The following is a 25,825-nucleotide window of genomic DNA, read 5'->3' on the forward strand; positions in this document are numbered from 1 at the left end:
GTCCAAAACTGGACCAGACATGAATGGACTGGGACCTGAATCATTGATTTTTAAGGACCGGATTCAAGTCCAGTTCCGGTCTAGACTTGAAAAATCAGGTCCGATTCGGGTTTGGACCTGAATAGATATAATTATTAATTTGTTCCTTTTTTATTTTTTTTAAATAAAAAACTTGTTGGGCCTTTTTATGGACATGTTTAGACCTATTTATGGACCTGTTTAGACCAATAAGTCTATTGTGCACCCTGGTCCACCTAGGATAGCTGGACCACAGGCGATTGTTCAGATTTTATTACCAAATGTTCAAAAGTATGGACGTGGTGCAGTGTTCGGATTTTTTTTACAAAATGTTCAAAATTTGCAATTATTCAGATTTATTTACGAAATGTTTAAAAGTATAGGCATACATTGAGATTGTTCAGATATTTTTACTAAATGTTCAAAATTTGCGAGGTTCAGATTTTTTTACTTAATGTTCAAATTTTGCAATTGTCCAGATTTTTTTTACTAAATGTTCAAAAGTGTAGGCGTGGTCATTGTGATTGTTCAAATATTTTTACTAAATGTTCAAATTTACGAGGTTCGGATTTTTTTTTCTAAATATTCAAAATTTGCAATTGTACAGATCTTTTTACAGAATGTTCAAAAGTATATGCGTGGTACATTACGATTGTTTAGATATTTTCACTAAATGTTCAAAAATTTTGATGTTCAGATTTTTTTTTAAATTTTAAAAAAATATTCAAAATTTACAATTGTTCAGATTTTGTTTACTAAATGTTCAAAAGTATCAGGTAATCGATCATAATATAACAGATACGAATTGATCGATCGAATTAACTTCAACAAATTCAATTGATATTAGAACAATGATTTCATCTACAATTTCATCTCAAAATCAAAAAATTACGTACAACTTAACGAGAACAGTAAAAACAATCAGTTAACCGATTACGAATTGAAATCAATCAAATTAGCTTTCACAAATCCAATTAATATTAAAACAATTATTTCATCCACAAGTTCATCTCAAAATCAAAAAATAAATTAACTTTGATCAATAACAAACTTGGATTGATATCTTTGGGAATTTAAAATTGTTCCATCACGTTAAATGCAGAAATTTAATGGAAAAAAAATCAAAGAATAGAGGAGAGAGAAAATAAGAATTTGAAAAAAGAAGAAGAATGAAGTAATTCAATAAAGAAATAAAAGATGGTGGGAAGAAGAAGAAGAAGAGAATGAAGTTATGTTTCATTTATACAAGGTTGTGTTTTAATAGGGGTCTAACTATTTTAGATGAACTAGGGTCCATATGAGAATTTGTACTGTTTAGACCTGACGTGGACCTGTTTGGACCTGATATAGACCTGTTGGGACCTCTTTGGACCTGTTAAATAAATAAATAAATAAATAAATAAAAAGCAGTTATACGGTTTCATGTCCACACTTGAAAATTCCAGGTTTTACCCGGACCGGACCCAAAACCCGGAATCATGGATTTTTAAGGACCGGGACCGAACCTGAATTCACCGGTCCGATTCTGGTCCGGTCCAAACAAGTCCGGTTCAAGTCGGATTCAGGTCCGAGGCAGTTTGTGTACACCCCTACTCACAATAAGAAGTGACAAATATTGACAATAGATCAATTATATAAGCACTTCTCAACCTCTAATAACTTGTGTAATATAATTTCTTTTTGACAAATAAAAAACTTGAGTAATTTTTTTAGGGAATAATAACTTGAGTAATTATTAACTCTAATAACACTTGTTGGTGTGAAATTATACTTTGATGTTAATTTATATCATATTACCAATAAAGAATTCTCTTGATACAACAAAGTTTGCATTTGCTGATATTAATAATCAAGTATTTTTGTACTCCATGGTAATACCACCTAAACACGATTTTATACTAATGAATATTATTAAAGTCGTTAACAACTCAAGTTATTAGAGACAAAAATTTACTTATTTGTATCTTTAAAGAATGTGTTTTTGGACTGTGTCATATTCACTTTCGATCAATTAGCTTATATAGGTCAAATATTATGTTACACATTATTTTCAATTGGTTTTGCATAGTTTCAATTCATATCAATTTGGGTCATGTGATTTTGATAAGTATGTGTTCAAAATCAATATTATAAGGTCAAATAATCATATAAATACCCCATTTATCAATCTCATTATAGTACAATATTCGTATTTTATATTACCCACTACATCTATAAAACATTCTTCAGATTGGCTTAATTAAGGACACAAAAAAAAAAAAAAAAGGATTAGTGAACAGAATATGGGTCACATTCTCACATACCAGAAACCACGTGCATTGATATTCCTTTGTTTCTTTGTCCCTAGATTTCTTTTAATCAATTTATTTTTCATTATTCCATACTCTTCCATATATAATCGCTTTCCTTCAAACCAAGTTTCCTTTTGAATGAAGACGTTCAACTTTTATAATACCTCAAGTGAGTCAAGTATTAGACATCAAAGTCTGTACTAAAACGTAGTCATTTAGGCCGGGTGTAGGTCAAATAACCTTATATTATAACACGTTAAATAAGTTGCACGGTCAAGTCGGAGTTTAAATCAATTAACCTTTTGTTATAGTGAGTTGCCCATCTAAAATTTTAGTTTAGAGCAAATAACTAGAAAGACTTGAATTCTTATTAAAATTGGAAATATCGGGTATAATAAGAAAGCGATGCAAGAAATATAGGACGAAAGAAGTATGTTAAACCTCATTAGCCATTACTCCTCCCAATTACTAAGGCACTGTAAATGTAGTCCGTATCACACGTAAATCGAAAAATCATCTCAACTTGAGAATATTTCATTAATCATATTACTAAGAATCAAAGTTACAATAATCAGCTAAAAAGAATCAAAGAATAATGAATTTAATTCTAATCAAGTGTAACAAAACACATTTAAGATGTAGCAGTGCATTCAGCAGGAAGACCTTCAGGAAACCTAGGAAGATCAGCACAATAATTATAAACCATATAATTCTTCTGGGCCCACCTCATTCTTTCCAAACTAGCTGAATCCAACTCTTGGGTCAACCATTCTGACCCGGATTTGGGTACTGAACCCGACCCGCAAGAAGATGACCCGGAAGCCCAAACACAAGCATCAGCTTTAAAGTTTCTATATGAAGCTGTAAATGGGGCTTGGGCCCAATCGGTCTTGACCCGCCCACCTTGAGTGGCCCAATCTTCAGCATTCCACAAACTAGAGTAAATCCTCATTGGTTGATTCTTAGGGAATGGGATTCCCTTTGATTCCATATTCTTGTGTTCTCTAATTGGAGTTCCATCAACTAGGAATACTATTCTTTGGGGATTCCAAAGAATTGAGTAAGTGTGGAAATCTTTAGTGGGGTCGAACCATAAATGGAACTGTTTTTCACGGTTACCTTTACCTTGTACAAACACATTGGTATGAAGAGTGTAAGGTTGGCCACTTACGTTACCTAAAAACTCGAAATCTATCTCGTCGTGGGTAGGCCCCATCGACGATAGATAGTAAGCAGTGACAGTACCAGCAGAGTTACCAGGTACGAGTTTTAACTGCATATCGATTTTACCAAACAAATACTCGTTTTTAGATTGAAAACCCGAACCCGAGGATTTGTCTAGGGAGAGGGTGAGATCGTCCCCGTTGCCGAGGACCTTACCTCTACCATCTCCCCAAGTAATGGTAAACTCATTGTTAAAGTTGGCCTTAGAAGTGGCAATTAAAGTGGCTAAGAAAAGAGTAATGTAAACAAATTTTGAGGGTGCCATATTTTTTTTTGTGGGATAAATGTTTATGATATTTGAATGTTTGATGAAGTTTAGTTGGAGAAGAGGGAGTTATATATAGGGGTGTTTGAAAGGGAAGTTTGTAGTACTCCGTAGTGAAGTGAGTAGGTTGGATGAGTGAGTGGAGAGTGAGCTGGTAGAAGTTGTTAGCTGGAATGTGATTGGAAAGGGGGAAAAAGATAGGGAAATGGTAAGAGATAGCTGGATTTTGGGGCACAAAGATGCAAGTGGAAAACCGTATCTAAAAAATATGGGGTCAATAAGGTTGCAACCAACCCAACCATTTTTTTTTATATTCTTGACAAAAATAATTGAATACGCGGATCTATGCATGGAGATGGAACTTGAGATACTTAATTGTATGGATTACTATCTCGGTTTCATAATATTAATCACTCTGTCCGTCGTTTACGATTTCTTTAAAAGGTAAAATATTCTTAAAACTTAAGTGTAATATTATAAACTCTAATATATAATACTAAAATATATTTGAAAAAATTGACAGTTAAGAGCATTGTGAAACGGAAATGATAGATGTGTCAAAGATATTTATGAAATGAAAATTTCAAGTTAAGGAGAATGCCGAGATTAGAGATTAAACCTTATCAGTTTTTGGTCCAATATTGGGGTTGAGAGGATTCAAACTTATGTTGCACACTTGAAATTGAATGGAAAACATAAGAGACCTTTATCCCCAAATATTGGGGTTGAGAGGATTCGAACGTATGTTTTTGTTACTTTATTACAAGTTGAATCCCTAATCAATTACACCAAACATGCTCGGGCAGCTTGGTGGATTAAAATGATAAATTAACAAAAAAAAAAAAGTAACCAAATAATAACCTCTAGTACGAGTAATATTTAATCCTTTAACTTTCAAATTACAAGGTCAAACATTTACCACTAAGTCTAGCCTTATTTAATACTCCGTACTTACAACACTTAAACACATAAGTAACCACTTGCTACCCAAGTACTCCATATTAATTTTTTGACAGTAATTGCATATGCAAATCCATAATGGTGTTCCTATATCAATCTTTTAAAATGTAAATCTTACTCCATAAGACATGTATCTACCACAAACATTCTACTAGAAACATGGCGGTGTACGGGCCACAAAAAAAAAACGAATTATTGCTTGTGATCTGCCTTATTTTATAAGATACCCAAATCCGCGTTACCCAATTCATTTCCTTATAATAATATTGCTAGATTTGGCCTTTTTGGACTCACATCACTTTCTAATTCCAGCCTTTCACCAACTCACTCTTTACGCTTTTTTCCAGCTCACTATCTTAACACTATTTTGTATGATATGCATTTCATAAGAACCTTCCTAGTTTTACTTGTTACATGTATAAACTTCTACTATAAAACGGTAAAACCCCTTTATTCATCATTCAAATTCATCAACCAACACAAACAAAAACATAACAAAATATACACAAAACATATTATAGTATGGCATCATCAAACTCAATTGTCTTAGCCTTTTTTCTTCTAGCTACTCTCATTGCCACTTCTAGAGCTAATTTCAACAATGACTTTGCCATTACTTGGGGTGACGGTCGAGCTAAGATCTTAAACAATGGGGATGATCTAACCCTCTCCCTAGACAAGTCCTCCGGTTCGGGTTTCCAATCTACCAACGAGTATTTGTTTGGTAAGATTGACATGCAGTTAAAACTCGTACCTGGTAATTCTGCTGGTACTGTCACTGCTTACTATCTATCGTCGATGGGGCCTACCCACGATGAGATAGATTTCGAGTTTTTAGGTAATGTAAGTGGACAACCTTACACTCTTCATACTAATGTGTTTGCACAAGGGAAAGGTAACCGCGAAAAACAGTTCCACTTATGGTTCGATCCTACCAAAGATTTCCACACTTACTCAATTCTTTGGAATCCCCAAAGAATAGTTTTCTTAGTTGATGGAACTCCAATTAGAGAACACAAGAATATGGAATCAAAGGGAATCCCATTCCCTAAGAATCAACCAATGAGGATTTACTCTAGTTTGTGGAATGCTGAAGATTGGGCCACCCAAGGTGGGCGGGTCAAGACCGATTGGGCCCAGGCCCCATTTACTGCTTCATATAGAAACTTTAAAGCTGATGCTTGTGTTTGGGCTTCCGGGTCATCTTCTTGCGGGTCGGGCTCAGTACCCAAATCCGGGTCAGAGTGGTTGACCCAAGAGTTGGATTCAGCTAGTTTGGAAAGAATGAGGTGGGCCCAAAAGAATTACATGGTTTATAATTATTGTGCTGATCTTCCAAGATTTCCTGAGGGTCTCCCTGCTGAATGCACTGCTACATCTTAAATACAAATAGTCACTCGAAAAAACAAAATTTGGATTAAATTCTTTATTCTTTGTAGTTGATTAATGTATAATCTATGTGGTGTAAATTCTTTATTCTTTGTAGCTTGGATTTCGTGGGGGTAGATTTTCGTGGGAGGGGGGATTTTTTCGAGGTGGTGCCTGGATTTCGTGGGCTGGTGGCCTGGGTTTTGCGGGGCTGGTGGCCTGGGTTTCGAGGGGCTGGTGGGTTTTGTATAGGTGGCTTTTGTGGGGTGGTTATTGTGGAGGTAGTGAGTTCTCATGGGGGTGTTGGTGGGTTTTCGTGAGGGTGTTGGTGGTGGTGGTGGGTTTTCATGGGGGTTTTGGTGGTGGGCTTTCGTGGGGGTGTAGGTTGGTGGTGGTGGTAGGTTTTCGTGGGGGTGGTGGTGGTGGTGTGAGTGGTGTTGCCGGTGGTGACAGTGGATGGTTGGTTGGTGTTGGTGTTAGTGTTAGATCTTCTTTCTCTCTCTTCACCTTAATTACTTTTTTTTTTTTTTTTTTACAACAAGAAATTACTTTAAAACGTTTTATTTGTTTAAAAGGAAAAAGTTTTATTTATTTAAATATAGCCACAAAAAGAACACATTTCATTTATTCAAACATGTAGGAAGTTATAATTTAGTTGTCACAAATATGTTTGTACTCCGAGGCAAGATTTTGACCTTAGCTTGAAATTTTAGTGAATTTTTTTTTAATATAATGACATTCTCAATGAAATAAGTTTAAAAAGATCATGCATAATTACTTCTTTCTTTTTTTTTTTTTTTTAATATATATATTTTAATTTTTATTATGCATTGTCGAAATTTTGTGGTAAAAAAAACGTAAATTTTGAAGACATTTGCCACTTAATTTGGGATACATGGATTAGAACTCAATTATTGCATGCTCTAGTGATTGAATCCAACGTCATAGCTAGTAGCAAGCTCCCGTCTCAAGTATATTCATTATGAAATTCCTTTCAAATCTTTTTAAAATTCTCTAGGCATCATACAAAATTACGATGCTACTTTCAATCTATTGAAAGAATATGATAATTCCAAAATTAAGGTTCCTACCTACATACCTAGTGTTTTTACTTTATAATTTTTTGTTACCAGACTATATAAGCATCGTGAACGCACACAAACACCTTAATCAAACTTTGTCGTCCCTTAATTTTGTCACCAATATTATAGGCAAGGGTTCTATTTCTTAAACTTTGTCGTCCCTTTTTTGCCCAAGACGTACATCTTCGATTTATCTATCTAATAAGTCATTAGTTTCTGTTGGTTTCTCTTTAATCTACTTACCTTAATACAAAAATATTCTTAATTACTTATTAATAACTAAAATTTTTGTATTTAATTTGCTAATGCATCACTTTATTTGAAGATTTTCCCAACCCTTAATTAGGAACCTTTTATTATAATAGATATTCAAATAAGCAAACTCTAAAATAAATTTCTACTCAAAAGTTCACACACGCTACGGGTTGAAGAGTAGTCAAGCCATCCACACGAGTCAACTTTTTAAAGTTTGAGTATCTCATTACATGTATTTAAAGGCCAGGTGTCTAAAACTGATCCAATCCGACTGGATCCGACCTAATCTAAGTGACCCAATTTAAAAGTTAAAGTGTTTGGGCACAATGATTAACATGATTCAAACCTGAATATACATACTCGAAATCGATGTTGCCCCAATTATTTGAACTGATGAAACCTCTTCAATCATATATCTGGAATCATTATAAGCACGCACGTGTAAGTAGACCGGCTATACATAACAACAAAGTATTGACTCATTTGGTAGGCTTCTTACCTTATATTCTAGAGGTACGGGGTTCGAAATTCTAATAAGTGAGGGTGTTAGAGGTTTGAGGTCAGGTTCTCTTATCATCTCCTCTATTCCCAAGTGCTTAGCCAGTAAATACCGGACCAAAAAGCTGTAACAGTTGAGGTCTAATCAGAATATGCCCAAAAATAATAAAAATAGACCAGCTAGCTACTCAAAGCTCAAACTATTGGTGGCCCAAAATTATTGAAATGTTAAATAAAGGGTATAAAACTTTTTGTTGAGGGATACTTTGCAGTTTGCAAGCTGTTTGATTCATGTAGTGGTCTCTTATCCTAGGTACGGGGTTCGAAATTCTAATAAGTGAGGGTGTTAGAGGTTTGAGGTCAGGTTCTCTTATCATCTCCTCTATTCCCAAGTGCTTAGTCAGTAAATACCGGACCAAAAAGCTGTAACAGTTGAGGTCTAATCAAAATATGCCTAAAAATAATAAAAATAGACCAGCTAGCTACTCAAAGCTCAAACTATTGGTGGCCCAAAATTATTGAAATGTTAAATAAAGGGTATAAAACTTTTTGTTGAGGGATACTTTGCAGTTTGCAAGCTGTTTGATTCATGTAGTGGTCTCTTATCCTAGGTTTCTAGTGCCCCAAAATCCAGCTAACAGTTTAGTATGCACTCGTTATGCTTTTGCACTTTTTCCAGCTAACAATCTACTAAGCTGCCACACTTCACTTTCCTCTCCAACTGAGATTTATTGTTTTATTTTCTACTATATTATTAGGTTTATATTGATCAATTTAAGAGGATAAGAACTCATCAAAATATCATCCCTTATTACTACTTTCTCGTTTCTATTTAGTTGACGCGTTTGATTAGACACATATATTAAGGAGAGGAGAGAGAGTGAGAGAGAATGAAAAAACAAGTGGGGTATCTTGTAAATGCAATCTAAAAAGTTTACTCCAAAAGAGAACTTGTCAATTGAAAAATAAAACTTTCTAAAAAGAAATATGTGTCAACTAAAAAGAAATGGAAGTAGTATTTTAATCATTAATGTTTTCCTACTCTTATAAACTTTATTACTGGTAGCATTATTATGATGGAAACACCTTTATGACCCTACGAGATTATTATATACAGTGGCGGAGCCAGGATTTTCAACTTGGGGGGACAAAATGCTTAACTTACGAAAAGCTTAACAAAAAAAAAAAACAAAAATTGTCGAAGATCGGGTTGTTTAGTTGCCTTTGATTTGGTACATTACTATTACTTGAACCACCCATTTCCATACTATTTTCTTGACTTTGAGGGGAGCTAAATGAAGGTGAGTTATTGGACTCATTTTCATTGGACTCATTTTCATTGAGTTTCGTTCTTTTAAACAAGAATTGTCGAAGATCGGGTTGTTTAGTTGCCTTTGATTTGTTTGAATTTGGTGAATCGTTTGACATTTCCTAATTAAATCGAAAATTATATATCAATTTCCACAAGACCACAATCCACATCATTACATAATAACAAAACCTAAGAGGCTAAGATTTTAAATTTCTAATTCAACTACACATTTCAATAATTTACAATAATTAATAAATTTAAATTCACATTTCACAAAAACAACCAAAAACTCTAACAGGGGAAACAATCAAACAAATATAAATCAATAATCATTTATCAATTCAAATTATTCAATAATCAATACCCACGATTCCATAAGCAGCTCTCCATTTCTACCCCTTATTTCAATCTCATCATATTATTATAGCTAAGAAATCAAATATACTTTCTTCATTTTAATACTCAGAAAAATTAATCAAACAAGTAAAATCAGCAACATTTTAAACCAAAACTAAGACAATCAACTTATATAATATAAACACAGTAATTGAATGCTCATCATCAATGACTAAAACCCACAAAAAATAACCATCATTGAAACTCTTAATCAAACCAAACACATTAATAATCACCCATATTGTTCATATTAAGAAGAAAAAAAAAAAACCAATCTTTAAACCCAACATTAATCAGATCAATCAATACAGAAACCAACAGAGAATTCTAAAACAAACCCAGAAACCAAATTAGCAAAGACAAGAAGGGTTACCTTCAAATTATTGAAATTCCTGATTAAGACTGAATTGGATTATAAAAAAGCCGGCAATATGAAGCTAAATAGAATAAAAAGGAGATTAACCCAGAAATCAAAATTAAATTTCAGCTGGAGTGACAAGGCCACAAATGACAAATTCACAATAAAAATATAAACAATTAAACATTTAAACAAGTAATAAAAATATGAAATTCAGAATTTCAGATTTACTGTAAATTTAAACAATTAAACATTTAAACAACAAAACAAGTAATCAATTATTCAATTAATCATACATTCATTGATTCATACCTCCATTGAAATGCATATGACGAACAGACGAAGTGTCGATCGAAGTCACGCTGTCACGCTGTCACGAAGACACGAAGTCACGATTCACGAAGGACGAAGGCTCAAGGGCTGAAGGGCGGCTGTTGAACCTCGTCACTGCTGCGAACTGCCGGCGAACGGTGGACGAACAGACGGCTAGGCGAACAGACGAAGTCACGAACACACGAAGTCACGAAGGAGGAAGGACGAAGGCTCAAGGGCGGCTGTTGAACCTCGTCACTGCTGCGAAGTGCGAACTGCCGGCGAACGGACGAAGACTGCCGGCGAAGTGGCGAACGGACGAAGGCGAGGGCGATTGGGCGAATCGAAGAGAGAGAAATTGAAAATTGAAAAACTTAGGGTTTGGCTTTCAGGCTTTGGCTGGCTGGAAAATGTCGCAACGCAACTTGTAATTGCATTTTTTTTTTTTTTTTTTTTTTTTTTTTTTTTAAATTTTTTTTTTTTTTTAATTTTTTTTTTTGAAAATGGGGGGACAAGTGTCCCCACTCGTCCCCTTCTAGCTCCGCCCCTGAAACCAAACACATTAATAATCACCCATATTGTTCATATTAAGAAGAAAAAAAAAAAAAACCAATCTTTAAACCCAACATTAATCAGATCAATCAATACAGAAACCAACAGAGAATTCTAAAACAAACCCAGAAACCAAATTAGCAAAGACAAGAAGGGTTACCTTCAAATTATTGAAATTCCTGATTAAGACTGAATTGGATTATAAAAAAGCCGGCAATATGAAGCTAAATAGAATAAAAAGGAGATTAACCCAGAAATCAAAATTAAATTTCAGCTGGAGTGACAAGGCCACAAATGACAAATTCACAATAAAAATATAAACAATTAAACATTTAAACAAGTAATAAAAATATGAAATTCAGAATTTCAGATTTACTGTAAATTTAAACAATTAAACATTTAAACAACAAAACAAGTAATCAATTATTCAATTAATCATACATTCATTGATTCATACCTCCATTGAAATGCATATGACGAACAGACGAAGTGTCGATCGAAGTCACGCTGTCACGCTGTCACGAAGACACGAAGTCACGATTCACGAAGGACGAAGGCTCAAGGGCTGAAGGGCGGCTGTTGAACCTCGTCACTGCTGCGAACTGCCGGCGAACGGTGGACGAACAGACGGCTAGGCGAACAGACGAAGTCACGAACACACGAAGTCACGAAGGAGGAAGGACGAAGGCTCAAGGGCGGCTGTTGAACCTCGTCACTGCTGCGAAGTGCGAACTGCCGGCGAACGGACGAAGACTGCCGGCGAAGTGGCGAACGGACGAAGGCGAGGGCGATTGGGCGAATCGAAGAGAGAGAAATTGAAAATTGAAAAACTTAGGGTTTGGCTTTCAGGCTTTGGCTGGCTGGAAAATGTCGCAACGCAACTTGTAATTGCATTTTTTTTTTTTTTTTTTTTTTTTTTTTTTTTTTTTAAATTTTTTTTTTTTTTAATTTTTTTTTTTGAAAATGGGGGGACAAGTGTCCCCACTCGTCCCCTTCTAGCTCCGCCCCTGATTATATACCAACCAATAATTAACTCACCTGATAATTTTCGTAATATAGATCTCTTAGTCCTTTAAATGGTTGATTAGCCTTTAGTGAGCCAAGTCACACTTAACATGAGAGTGATGTTTGGTCAGTATCCCCGTTAACATTAAAAAGAGATATTTTATTTGTTTAATATGATTAATCTAAGCCTTGTATCGAATTATAAATAACATTTTTAACAAATTATTTAAAATAGAAATTGAGCCTCACGTATGACTATTATGTACATGTACACCCTAAGTATTCTAAGATAAAATACTTTTCTTGTAAAAAAAATAAAATAAAAAATGAAATACTATTATCCTCGCACGTACTTGATAAAGCACAATAATCTTATTCACAATAAAAAAAAAAAAAAAAAAAAACTACTTTGTATTAGAATTATATATTTTAAACAAATATATATAAAGTGATGAATTAAAAGTGTAACAATAAATATCAAAGTGTAACCATAACAAAGAGACAAAAAGAGTACTATATAAAGCGGTGTTAAAAACTTTATTAAAATATATTTAAACTAATTCGACAAATAGTAAAAAAATAAAAATAAAAAATCGACCATTAGTAACTTGTCGCCCCCATCGATTTAAAATTTGATCTACATAGGCACGATGATTCAATATGATTCAAAATCATTATTATTTGACCTAAAACGACTTGATGCAAACACGACCAATGACCCGAATTAGCACCTCTTATATAATAATGCTCCATAATCCTCTTTATATGAAATTATTTTAAATTACAATATCAAATTACGAAGTACGTACTATTTTTCTTTGAAATCCTTAGATCCGCGTTAACAATTAATTATTAAATTAAAAGCTGTTTGCAAGCTGTTAGAGTGCTTGACTGATGTACCAAAATCCAGCTTGCTAGCCATTACTACACTCACCTAATCCTACAGCTCATTCTTCACTTACCAAATCTACTCACTTCATTACAACTTTCCTATCAAACACCCCTATATATAAACTCCCTCTTCTTATACTAAGTTTCATCATTCCCATTTCAAATAACTATAACATTTTATCCCACAAAAAAAACATTGTCACAAAAAAAAATATGGCACCCTCAAAATTTGTTTACATTACTCTTTTCTTAGCCACTTTAATTGCCACTTCTAAGGCCAACTTTAACAATGAGTTTACCATTACTTGGGGAGATGGTAGAGGTAAGGTCCTCGGCAACGGGGACGATCTCACCCTCTCCCTAGACAAATCCTCGGGTTCGGGTTTTCAATCTAAAAACGAGTATTTGTTTGGTAAAATCGATATGCAGTTAAAACTCGTACCTGGTAACTCTGCTGGTACTGTCACTGCTTACTATCTATCGTCGATGGGGCCTACCCACGACGAGATAGATTTCGAGTTTTTAGGTAACGTAAGTGGCCAACCTTACACTCTTCATACCAATGTGTTTGCACAAGGTAAAGGTAACCGTGAAAAACAGTTCCATTTATGGTTCGACCCCACTAAAGATTTCCACACTTACTCAATTCTTTGGAATCCCCAAAGAATAGTATTCCTAGTTGATGGAACTCCAATTAGAGAACACAAGAATATGGAATCAAAGGGAATCCCATTCCCTAAGAATCAACCAATGAGGATTTACTCTAGTTTGTGGAATGCTGAAGATTGGGCCACCCAAGGTGGGCGGGTCAAGACCGATTGGGCCCAGGCCCCATTTACTGCTTCATATAGAAACTTTAAAGCTGATGCTTGTGTTTGGGCTTCCGGGTCATCTTCTTGCGGGTCGGGCTCAGTGCCCAAATCCGGGTCAGAATGGTTGACTCAAGAGTTGGATTCAGCTAGTTTGGAAAGAATGAGGTGGGCCCAAAAGAATTATATGGTTTATAATTATTGCGCTGATCTTCCTAGGTTTCCTGAAGGTCTTCCTGCTGAATGCACTGCTACATCTTAGAAAAGTTGATCAAATGTTTATTTAGCGTTAGTTAATTAATTCATTTATTCTTTTAATCAATGTATTGTACTATAATCAGTGATTTGGAAATGTTAAATATGAATATTTTTGGAAATTGTGAAGTTTGTCATTGGAACGGTAAAGATTATTCATATGGAACAATTTGAAATATTAAACACCCACTAGTTACAGGATTACAGAAGCAAATATACCAAGAATTTTGCTAAATCGAGGTTTATTAATTATACCAAGAATTTTTCTAAATCGAGGATAATTTGTTTTGGATTGTATCACGATTATGTATATTTGGAGTGTTGGGGGTATCACATTGTGATGATATTGAGACATTCAATTCTTATTAGTTGCTCGTGTTGGGTAGGGGGGGTGATATTGAGACATTTGATTCTTATTAGTTGCTCGTATTGGGGGCTCGTGTTGTGTGTGTGTGTGTGTGGGGGGGGGGGGGGGTTCACATTGTGATATTGAGACATTTGATTCTTATTAGTTGTTTGTATTGGGGGTTGGGGGTCACGTTGTGATATTGAGACATTCGATTCTTATTAGTTGCTCTAGCAGCGTATGTGATAGAGTATAAAACATATTCCTGGGCCTCAACTATAAACTTAAACTTTTGGTTGAATTGGTCCTCTAACATGATATCGGAGCCAGCGTGACATAAATAATTACAAATCTTAAGACTTAACTACAATTAATCTATATTCTAGTATGTAAAACCAAGCCAAACTATATATGAACAAGTCTACTAATAATACAATTACATACTGTATGCTCGAAAAATTGTGTTATCTTCTCTGGAAGTTGAAGGCCTTGAGAGAATAGGCGTAAACCACAGCAAACAAAACATTTATCCCAAGGATTACACCAGCAACAGGTCCCAAAAAGTCGCGCTTATAACCAAAATAGCTGTGCAAAAATTCCTTCACTGTAGGATTTCCAGGAACATCTTGGAGGCGGTCACCTATACCGTCGTAGTCACCAAATTGTGAGACTAACAGTCCATACAAACTCCACGCTATGGGGCATCCCCAGTAGTACCATCTCCACCATACCGGCATTCTCTGTAGGAAGGGAATTTTAGTAAGATAATGTACAAAAGTATGATATAAAATGGACTTGATTTGATAATAATCGCTAACATAACGTATGTATGGAAGTGAACTTACAGGTCTTGGGATAAGAAAACCGGAGAAAAGATTCCATACTCCGTAGAAAGCAGAGGAAATGATAGCAGACACGCTTGCATTTGGGGTTAGACCAACACACATCATGCCGTAGTATGTGAAGTATAGCAAGGTGAAGAACATGAAGAAAATGTACCAAAAGAACTTGGCTAAAGTCCACTCAAATCCCATCATAGCATATACTATCACACCATAGAAGATTGTTTGACAGAAAGTGTATGGAAGCTCAATGATAACCTGTATTACCCAGTTTCGAAACATGATTAGCAGAGGTTTAGTATCATTAGTTTAGTAGGAACTAATCACAAACCAAGAACAAAGAAACAGAAGTTCTAGTTGTACCTGTGCAAAGGCATAAGGCAAAGCAGCATACATTCCTGCTGCTCTTTCCCGGTAAAAAACTGTCCTTTCGACGAACACAACTGGCTGAACTCCTGAGGAGTTCTGAATACCAAGAAAAAGAACGGCGGTATACATAGAACCCATTGCATTGAAAAGGCTTTGTTGAGTTTCCCTGCAATATTAGCAAATATTAGCTAAGCAGTAATTCATACTTGTCGATCTAAAATAAAAATGTAGCTTATTATTCAGGGAAAGAGAAATCATCAATTTAAGTACCTGTTACTACCGATCTTCCAAAAAATGGATCCAAACATAACTCCCACAAATGATGCAAAAAGGAGCCTCATTGCAGTGTACATGGTGTTTCGCCAATATGAACAATGTAGTTTCCATAAACAAGCCATAAACTGGGATATGAACGATTGTGAGTATTGAGTAGGGAAGTACAAGTCCTTTGATCCTGGAATTGGTACACTAAGTTCTGTTATCAATGCCTTGCTTCTCCTGAAATATAAGTAAAATTTTTAGCTGACTGAAAATTATAACAACAAATCAAGATTGTGCTATTCAGATACGTTACCTATAAATATCGGAATCCTTGTATATTCGAGCAAAGTCAACACCAAGTGCAGTTTCTTGAGCCATTGATGTTACCTCCAACATCCAAGTTGCTGGATTATAGCCCTCTTTGATCTTTTGAACACCATTGATCGCCTTTATTAAAAAAAAAACGACTCAATAGATCAGTATCAGCAGAGCAGCAACTTCTGCCACATTAGTTTGCAATTAGAGACAAGTCTTTAATTCCCTCACCTCAAAGTATTTGATAAGTTGGACACCATGGCGGCCTAATTGACCAAAATATATCTGCTGTCCACCTCGCTTGAGCAGTAGCAACTGCGAAAATTGAATAGAAAATTTTGAGTCTCCTTGGCTTCTTAAACTAAATGGAAGTAAAATTTTAGGTTCTTTTAGGATCAAACCTCATCAAAAGCATCAAATATGTCAATGCTAGGCTGATGGATTGTGCAAACCACTGTTCGTCCTGTATTAACTGTGTTTCTGACAGTCCTCATTACAATGGCAGCAGCTCTAGCATCAAGCCCCGAAGTTGGCTCATCCATGAAGATTATAGATGGGTTGGCAACAAGCTCTACTGCAATTGTAAGCCTCTTTCTCTGCTCAGTTGAGAGACCATCTACTCCCGGAAGTCCTACAAGTGCATTCCTTAGAGTGTCTAGCTCTACAAGTTCCATGACCTCCTCTACAAACATCTGCAACATATTTTTATCGTCAGGCATTTATATTTCACTAACATTATGATCATTCCCCACTTATGGGATTAAGGCTTTGATTGATTGATGTAATAATATGATCATTATGTGAAGGGAACAAGGCCTTAAATTTTCCATAAAATTAAAATTTAAATTTTATACTGTACCTCTCTTTTTGATGCATCTACTTCAGAGGACAACCGAAGCCAGGCAGAAAATATCAAGGACTCGTGAAGTGTGAGATGAGGAGAATGAATATCAGCCTGCTCACAGTATCCAGAAACTCGGGCAAAGGTTTCTTGCTTCTTTGGGTACCCCGATATTCTGACATCTCCATCGATATATCCACCAGTTTTCCTTCCAGCTAGCACATCCATGAGGGTGGTCTTTCCAGCACCACTAACACCCATAAGTGCTGTCAACACTCCTGGTCGAAAAGCACCACTGACACCCTTTAGGAGTTCTAGTCGTTCCTCATTGACACCTTGTGCTTTCATTTCCTGAAAAGATCAATATACACGTATTTGATAACAATTAGACAGGGAGGATCAAAATCACAATTCAAGTGAGAAAAAACATTCTCATAATGTTGTAAAAGAGAGAGACATTACAGGAGGCATGTCTACTGAATATCTGATTTCATCGAAGGTAACAGAAAGAGGCTCAAAAGGCAAAACCATCCCTCTTTTCGAGTTTTCATTAACTTGTTCTTGAATCTCTACTCTCCTTTCTGTATAATAGAAAAACATAAAAATATTGAGTTACAGTCATTAGAATCAGGAACATAATTCTGTAAATCATTTTAAGGTAATGGACTAACGTGAACGTGAGGATCTCCTTTTGCTGGAAGACAACTCAATAGCTCGACCAGTTAAATTAGCTTGTTTTTCTACCAAATCCTCTTCAGATAACATAGCTTGAGGTTTGCCTAGAGCTGCAATCAAGAAATCATATTTATCACAGACAATTCACAATCACATGTGTCATGTGAAACTGATTCTGTTCTTTTTGCTTAAAATACAATAAGATTACAGGATACTTAAAATATAAATAAGGGCCATCCAAGTTCATCACAGCAAACTTTTGTTCATACAGGTTCACAGTAGCGCCAATAAGTTCACTAAGAAAAAAGTTCAGAGAAGGGTTTTCAAGTGAAATACAAAGCCTGAAAGATATAGAGACAAAAGAACTTACGATTCAAATATGTTAAAGTCCACGTATAGAACAGGTTCAACAGCAACACGTATCCTACGAGTGCTGCAAGTCCAATCCAATACCAATATGCATGGATAAACACCCCTCGAGACCTCAAGACCTGTAATCCTAAAGATGAATCGCTCCAACTATGGCCTAGGAATTCATTAACGTTAAGTGCATTCTGCCCGTACATCAGTGGAGATATCCAGTAGCCCCATATCCACCATTTCTTTACATTTTCTAAAATAAAACAACACAGAGTAATTGAATGTTCAGTTTTCAGTCTTATTATATAATCACTAACTAAACTTAACTAATTTATATACCCGTAAGAAAAATATACCTCGAGATATAATGAAGCCACCCAACACAATAAGAGTAACCAGAGCACCGGTGCCAAATGTGTTAGCCAAAATCATGTTTCTTCCAACTCCTGCATTAAATCTAAACAACGCCGAAGCCATCTGGTGAACACCTAAGAGGATGAGGTACTGTTTAAAACACCTTCCCACATTGGAGTCATAGCCAATGACATAGTAAGTTATTACTATCCAAATGGCCGTTTCTATAATAGCTATTGGTATTTTGAGAACCCATGAGGGTATGGCATACGCCCAAGCAGGATAAAATCGCAAGTCTCTTTGCTTATAGAAGACTGGGAGCTTCACAATTGCTAATGCCATCTCAGCAAACCCATTGAAAAGGATTTGAATTTGAGCAAAGAAAAGTGCACCCATGAAAATCATTCCATCTTGAACATTTCTTCTATGCATATGAGACCTCAAGAACAATGTTGCAGTGATTAGTGCCGTCAGAACGAGCTGTAAAGACAAGGATCACTTAATCAGCTAAGCTAATAAATCATGCAAATGAAAAATTTTGAAGCAAAAATGGAATTTCTAAAAGAAATTTAAAAGTGTGGCTAGATATTATCTGTTGTGTAGTTACTTACTTGAAAGGCCTTAAAGATGTAGACAAATTTGTTTCTCTTCATCAACAAAGCTTCTCTAGACATGCATGCTTTAAACAATTCTCTTTTACCAAGGCCAAATGTCTCTGTTGTTAAGGCTGCAGGATGGCTTTTCGACTTGTCAAATGGAATGGAAAGCTCGCTGGCAAGTTTCCTTCCAACATGGAATGATTGAAAAGCTTCTGCAAACTCCTTAACAGTCACAAAGGTATAAGGTTCATTCTCACGACACCAATATTGTTCTTGATCTTTCCTTGATGTAACCTGTTGAAAATGAAAAAGATCCCCAAATTAATGTAAGGCCTTCTTCTCTTTAACTAACAAATATGTTTGGTAAAATCCATTTTAAATGGTATAAATAAATTCAATACTAGTATTTTAATCATGTCACAGGAAGAATTATATTACTTCTTGTAAAAAGTCAGCAACTCCCTTTCTCTGAGGACACTTGAAACCCATGAATTCAAAGAACTCTAGGACATATTCTCGAGGACCTTGATACACGATTTGTCCATCAGCAACAAGTATTATATCATCAAAGAGGTCATATGTCTCAGGAGCAGGTTGGAGGAGAGAAATGAGAGCAGTTCCTTTAAGAATATGGATAGATTGCCTGATTGAATTGACAATCTGATATGTTGTAGAACTGTCCAAACCAGTCGATATTTCATCCATGAAAAGTGCTTTTGCTGGCCCAACCAGCATTTCTCCTGTATCATCATATTACAAACGCCAAGTTACTAATTTGTAGCAGAAGACAAAGATTACAATGACAAAATCAAAGATCATCAAGGAGAGAAACAATAGTTAGTGGTGAATGCTAAACAGCCTTTGCTCATACCGGTGGTTAGTCGTTTTCTTTGTCCTCCAGAGATACCCCTTATCATTTCATTTCCCACCATAGTATCAGCACAGATATCAAGTCCCAAAATCTGTTTAAGCAGACAGAACCCAAATGATCAGATTTTGATTCTTTTTATCAATAATGAAAGTTACAAGTATATCAGACCAATTCTAAGACTGAGCTATTACCTTGAGAATGTATTCAGTTACTACACTCGCCTCCTGCCCCTCAATTGCTGCTGCCTAATGATTAAAACAAAGCAACTTAAGAAAGTCGAATCCTAATAAGAACTGTTTGCTGTGCTTTTGTTGCTAAACAAATTTGTACAAGGTGATTGTAGCAAACGAAAAGAAACATTTCCCCTGTTCCTACAAAAATGAAGTCCATGTTAAACTTCTTACCTTCATGTAGACATCAATATCAGCATCTGGCTTAATATTGGCTTCCTTTTCTCTTCTTGACAATTCTACCAGCATATCTGCATATAACGAACACATTCCAGTTTTACTAATTAGTTCTGCTGCTGCCAAGTTAATATGAAAAATGATCATTGCTAACATCATAAACTAACCATAATTTGTTCCAACCCCTTGAACTCTTGCTGAAAAAGCTAAAGTTTCTCTGACTGTCATCTCTCCAATGTGAAGATCATGTTGACTAATATATGCTGAACTCCTTTGTGGAACAAACTCATTCATCGTGTGTCCGTTATAGGTGACATTTCCCGAAAACTACAATTCCATGAATTACACACAGAAAAATAGCTAAATATTTTGAGGATAAAAATAAAAATTATGAACTAGAAGCCATTTGTGGAATATACAGGATTACTGTAAAGTCTAACCTTAAGATCTTTGGCAAGTTTACCAGCCAATGCTAGCAGCAAAGTAGTCTTTCCTGAGCCAGGAGGGCCTAGAAGTAATGTCAACCTGCAAAGAATTTCGATATCAGATCGTCCCTAAATAATAAGCCACGTTTATACTTCAGGTTGTTCCATTACGAGTTAACCCTTAGGACTTTCCCATATTACCCTTAATGATGCCTTTATGTCGAAATTCCAATCAAAGTGAAAGATATATTTGGTATCATATTATAATACTACAAAATGACCCTCGATCAAATGTGGCCTATTATCAAGTGACAAAGGGAGTAAACTAAATTCGAACGGTTCATAATTACATTCAACTTATGATGAGCATGCAAATCAACTTACCTGCCAGGCTTAATATGTCCGCTGACATTATGAAGAATTGTGAATGGTTTTCTCCTGTTTGGTAGGATGTGGAGAAGATTCAAGAAACCCTGGAAAACATATTCATGAAAAATGGCACACAAATTACTACATAATCAACTCAAAGAGAAAATAAAAATTCAGAAGATAAAATTATAAATGTAAAAAAGAAAAAGAAAAAGAAAACTCTCAACCATTGAATACTTAAGAAACAATTAGTTACCTCAATTGTATTGGTGAAGAAATTCAATACAGAAGGCAAACCTCTGCTTCCCACTAAAACTTGTGCATCAACATTCAAATTCTCATATCTTACTTCAATTGTGGGGATTTCAATTCCAACTCTGATTATAGAAATTTTTTAGTTCATATTAGCATAAACTCCAAACAAGTCAACTTAAACATGAACTTAAAAAGTCCCTGGTCTTTTTATTAACACAAAACATTATTATATCCATTCTAAAAAGGACTAAAATTTATTACTTGTTGAAGTAATAGTTACACACAAACCAAAATTGCAACAACAGTGTAAACTAGAGAAATTCACATAAGCCTAAGACTTGATAGTCTTCTAGTCAATGGCATTGGGTTATGTCTAATTGTGATGCTTATGGTCCAAAGCCATCCCACTATTTGTTGTTGTGCTTGAAGTTGGGCTTCAACCTAGTCTATAGGCAGTGGTGTCATCCTTTGAATTAAGTACTTCCTCCACTATATATTACTCACAAGTCGCAACAAAGGTATATTTTATGTCTTACAAATTAAACCCCTTTGTTGCGGGTAACATGTAACGGAAGGAATATTTAAGATACACATTTATGTATAACTTAACATTCAACATTTCAATGTGTAATAGAAAATTTTACAAATAAATAAATGGGTGCATTACGATTTAAGAAATACATAGTATTGATTATAAAAAGAAAAGTTTAAAGTAAAAACACAACCAGATCCCAAGGCTATTTATTGCTAACACATGTGCTCATTTGAGAGAGCTCCAAGTGAGTTAATAAGTCAAATAATAAAAAACTTAGTTGTAGCATGTATATGGTGCAACCGGTTAAGTAAGAAAACCGTGGAATGCTATCTATGCCATTGGGCCAGCATAGGGTGCTAGCCCATGTAGTGCCATGCCCATCTCAAAGATCGTTGGCCCAATCAAGATAGCAGCCTAGGCTCACTAATCACTACATGGTTAATTTGTTTTTGTTTGGGTCGGGTCAAGTTAGGTCATACTGGATCGTACCAAGGCCCATGCCATTGTTCCTCAGGTAGTATAGTCAATTATTCTTGGATTCTTAACCAACGCAAAGAAAGAACACTAAGCATAAAATACCGAAAAAGTCAATTTCATGTCACATCTGATCTTGTCACATTATTTAAAAATCTTTTGTGAATTGACCCATCAGAAAATTTCAATTGGTTTATGACAATCTTTTATTATGCTCTTACAATGAGCCAAAGATGGGGTCGTTAATGATGAGTTGAATCAAGTTAATTGCTTAAGTAATACACAATTTTTTAGAGAAGGCCCAACGATCACATTAATATAAAACCCTTAACTTCTCAATCAGAATACGATATTCTTACTAATCTTAACTATTTTAAATTCTTACTTTGAACAGAAAATATGAATGTTTACTAACTTAGTTATAACTCGTATGATACTATTTGAATCTTGTATCCATCATTTGCCTTTTAACCTCCTTTAAATTGACTTGTCACATTCGTGAATTTTACTTTTTCTTTGTCGACTAGTCTAAATTTGATCCAAATGTATACAATACTATTTATTGTTACAATGCGTGTAATATACAAGAATACAACTAATTAGGCAATCAATAAAAGATTGCAAAGCTAAGATAATGTAGAGTAGTAGGATAGAGTATCAAGGTAGATGAATAATATTTAGAGAATCAAGGAGAAATAGAAATCCGCATGATATTAAAAAATTATTTACCATGATACGCTCAATCTTCATCAATTCAAAAATTGTTATTTAAAAAAAAAACTAAAATAATCAACTTTTTAACCTTACTCAAAAAATTTGTCACCTCAAAATATACATTACTAAACAGAATTTGTATAATGCAAAAATGCAAGTGTCACAAAGATACTACTAATGTTAGTAACATAAAATAAAATGCGCGACAATACTTTCACTATTTGTCTCACTAATACGTAAGTTGTTTACGAGATCTGAACGTAAAATCCGAAAAATAAATACAGAGACAAGAGACATACCTATCAATGCGTTGTCTGAGCCTAAGCAAGAAATTCTCATTATCTTCTTCAGCAGTTTTAACAAGCCTTTCTAAGAGCTCTCTTTTATCATCAAAACCAAGTCTATTAACATCAATTTCTCTAGCAGGACCAGATATATCAGTCAAAATACCTTTCCTAACTCGATTATAAGTTGGTAATCTCTCAATTGCAGCCCATTTTAATGCTTCTTCATCATCTTCGTCTCGAGTTGATGTCGAAAATACTTCTCTTCCACTATTTCTCCACACTGCTGATGAATTTCTCCCTATTCTTGCACTTGCTACTCTGTATAACTCTGCTGCACTAGTTGCCTCCATTTGTAAGAAAAAATGGAGGGAAAAATGTAAAAATCAAATTTTTTTTGTTGGGACTTTTTTTTTTTTTGCAATTTGAATAAAACCCGAATAAAAAGATTTGATTTTTTGTAGAAATTATCAATACCCAGAAAATTTTGGGACAACCCCAGAAAAGTTGCCCTGTAATGATACAAAAAAAAAAGCTAGTTTTTAGCTGAATTTGTGTGTATTTTTATGCAAAATAGTGACTTTTTATACCCGATGTTATGCGTTGAATGTTTCAGGAAAGATTATAATTTTTGAAGAAGATTAAAAAAATAAAAACTATGATGTAATTGTAAAATGAAAGGGGATTATATTATATTTATAATAAGATGGCCAAATTTGACTATTGACATATTCTGGGTTACGGAGATTTTAATCAACTCTACGAATGATGAATGATACTATGTAGTTTTCATGCCTCAAGTAATTAGAATAAATGGTTTAAAGACCATGGAATTTTCCAATTGTTTGACATTTGAAATTCAATAGTTTTTTTTTTAAAAAAAAATACTTGTATAAAATAGAGAAGTGCAAAAAATTAAAAAAAAAAAATAGTAGCTGGAAATGTGGAACTTGACCCAATGACCACCGTTTCACCGTTTGCTAGTTTAGTTCATTTAGGTTTGTTTGGTTCATTGTTGAAAAGAAGTGAAAGGAAAGGAATAGAAGAGGAAAGAAGGAGATTTTATTTCTAGAGTTTGGTTAATGAAAGATAATAAAGAGATGAGAAAGTAAAAATATGCTTTTATTTTCTCTATCCAGTCAAATTTCTCCAAATTTGGGAGGAAAGAAAAGCTAAGAATTTGTAAAGAGACTTTTCCTTCACTTCCCCTCCTTCCCTCTAAATTCTCATGTCATTCATTGAACCAAACATGGGAACTGTTGGAGTGGATTCCAAGCAAGCTACAAATTAGGAAAAGGATAATAATAAAAGAATCCATTACACTCAATAAGGAAACGAGGTGAAATAGGAAGCATACTGGTCAAAGATATCACATAATAATAATCAAGGATTTAATTAGTCCAATTAAGAAGTCAATAGTTAATCAAAGATCTTATGAAGACTATGGAATCAATCAAATAAAGCTAAATCGGGAAATGAATAACTTGATTGACAGAATATTATCCGCGCAGTGGTTCCTACTAAGTACGGACAATACGGACTCAAGTGCACCTTTCTGAATAAGTCGATTGCCTTACTGAGCCTTTTTTAGTAAGGCAACTTCCCTTCAAAGTTCGGACCATTTGAAGACACGAAATGAATGATTGGGCAACAAGTACAATCAAGTCCCATGATTGAAGAAGCAAATCAAGGAAATATCAATCACTAAGTCAACATTTCCTAAGATAAGAAGATTCAATCAATATTGTCATCATTACCATAATAGCGAGGATTCTTCAATATTTACCTTTATTAGACTTATAAATCATTATAAATAGGATGCTCATTGTAATAGAAGGGAACACACATTCATATATTGTATAATACAATTTACTACACTTTTATATTAAAATCCCTGATTTATATCGTCCTTATTGACACCAGTTCGTCCTTACTCAGAAATGCCTATCTTATCTTGATCTTTTATTATAGTTCTATTATTTTATTGCTCTTAACTAATTCATTTGGAGGTTGTGTTTATTTTCTTTTGGCAGATTTGATTACTAAACCCCATAAAACCTTTAACAAATTCCTAGAAACCCTTTTCTAAGATTTGTCCTAAACAGGAACGTAATAACAGGCCGTTTGGTTGGGGGTATTCATCAAAGGGAATGCGAATCACTTTGCTATCATTTCCTTTATTGTTGTTTGTTAGGCCCTTTTTCCCATTCCCTTAACCCTCCTCATTCCCCCAAATTCTTCCAAGTTGATTCCTCTCCCCCTTAGGTATTTCGATTCTCATTCCCTAGCCACCCCAACAACACCATACCACCATCCTACTACCCACCCAAACCACCATAAAACCCATCCACTGCACCATCACTCATCCTCCACCCTTCTTTGCACCTCACCCGCCCCTCGTCGTCGCTCCCCGCGCCCGCACAAATCTTCCTTCCCCCGAAAAAACCTCCCTTAGCCCCGCAAAACCCTAGAAACAACTCCCTATCCCTGTAAAACCGTCGGTCGGCCCTCCCACCACCCTTGAAACCCTAGCCGCCGATACCTCCGATATAGGTGTATGCTTCCGCAATTTTATTCAAAGGTTGTTTATTTTTCCTTTAATTCTTGTTTATTATTAGTTAGTAAATCGGAGGAGTTACACCCCCAGTCCCTCGTCGCTATTTTTTTTGTCCTATTGT

General features: G+C 35.0%; 4 protein-coding genes across 4 annotated transcripts; 2 read left to right on the top strand and 2 right to left on the bottom strand.

Annotated features, from left to right (window-relative positions):
* Positions 1-2,810: 2,810 nt before the first annotated feature.
* LOC110723126 (probable xyloglucan endotransglucosylase/hydrolase protein 23) lies at positions 2,811-4,053 on the bottom strand. Its single transcript, XM_021902435.1, has one exon. The coding sequence runs from the start codon at positions 3,796-3,798 to the stop codon at positions 2,941-2,943; it is 858 nt and encodes a 285-aa protein (XP_021758127.1). The 5' UTR covers positions 3,799-4,053; the 3' UTR covers positions 2,811-2,940.
* Positions 4,054-5,176: 1,123 nt separating this feature from the next.
* On the top strand, positions 5,177-6,949 carry LOC110723125 (probable xyloglucan endotransglucosylase/hydrolase protein 23). The gene has a single exon (XM_021902434.1). The coding sequence runs from the start codon at positions 5,281-5,283 to the stop codon at positions 6,139-6,141; it is 861 nt and encodes a 286-aa protein (XP_021758126.1). The 5' UTR covers positions 5,177-5,280; the 3' UTR covers positions 6,142-6,949.
* Positions 6,950-12,912: 5,963 nt separating this feature from the next.
* Positions 12,913-13,996, top strand: LOC110723127 (probable xyloglucan endotransglucosylase/hydrolase protein 23). Its single transcript, XM_021902436.1, has one exon. The coding sequence runs from the start codon at positions 13,001-13,003 to the stop codon at positions 13,856-13,858; it is 858 nt and encodes a 285-aa protein (XP_021758128.1). The 5' UTR covers positions 12,913-13,000; the 3' UTR covers positions 13,859-13,996.
* A 467-nt stretch (positions 13,997-14,463) lies between these two features.
* On the bottom strand, positions 14,464-23,500 carry LOC110723123 (pleiotropic drug resistance protein 1-like). Its single transcript, XM_021902431.1, has 22 exons — positions 23,163-23,500; positions 21,142-21,262; positions 20,901-20,989; positions 20,532-20,616; positions 20,259-20,418; positions 20,089-20,165; positions 19,876-19,929; positions 19,685-19,775; positions 19,252-19,553; positions 18,826-19,107; positions 18,217-18,694; positions 17,871-18,113; positions 17,497-17,610; positions 17,288-17,406; positions 16,844-17,176; positions 16,386-16,676; positions 16,216-16,299; positions 15,983-16,116; positions 15,679-15,906; positions 15,403-15,574; positions 15,043-15,297; positions 14,464-14,937 (listed from the first exon to the last, which is right to left on the bottom strand). Exons 1-22 carry the CDS (start codon positions 23,498-23,500, stop codon positions 14,662-14,664), a joined length of 4,326 nt encoding a protein of 1,441 aa, XP_021758123.1. The 3' UTR covers positions 14,464-14,661.
* Between the last annotated feature and the right edge of the window lie 2,325 nt (positions 23,501-25,825).

Source organism: Chenopodium quinoa, unplaced genomic scaffold, assembly GCF_001683475.1.
Source record: "Chenopodium quinoa cultivar QQ74 unplaced genomic scaffold, ASM168347v1, whole genome shotgun sequence".
NCBI classification, from domain to species: Eukaryota; Viridiplantae; Streptophyta; class Magnoliopsida; order Caryophyllales; family Amaranthaceae; genus Chenopodium; species Chenopodium quinoa.

Coding starts and splice junctions, on each gene's coding strand:
- LOC110723127 (XM_021902436.1), top strand. CDS start 13,001: ATGGCACCCTCAAAATTTGTTTACATTACTCTTTTCTTAGCCACTTTA.
- LOC110723123 (XM_021902431.1), bottom strand. CDS start 23,500: ATGGAGGCAACTAGTGCAGCAGAGTTATACAGAGTAGCAAGTGCAAGA. Junction 20,166..20,258: donor AGGGGTTGGAACAAATTATG/GTTAGTTTATGA, acceptor CGTTATATGCAG/ATATGCTGGTAGAATTGTCA. Junction 18,114..18,216: donor TGGCTTCATTATATCTCGAG/GTATATTTTTCT, acceptor GTTTTATTTTAG/AAAATGTAAAGAAATGGTGG.
- LOC110723125 (XM_021902434.1), top strand. CDS start 5,281: ATGGCATCATCAAACTCAATTGTCTTAGCCTTTTTTCTTCTAGCTACT.
- LOC110723126 (XM_021902435.1), bottom strand. CDS start 3,798: ATGGCACCCTCAAAATTTGTTTACATTACTCTTTTCTTAGCCACTTTA.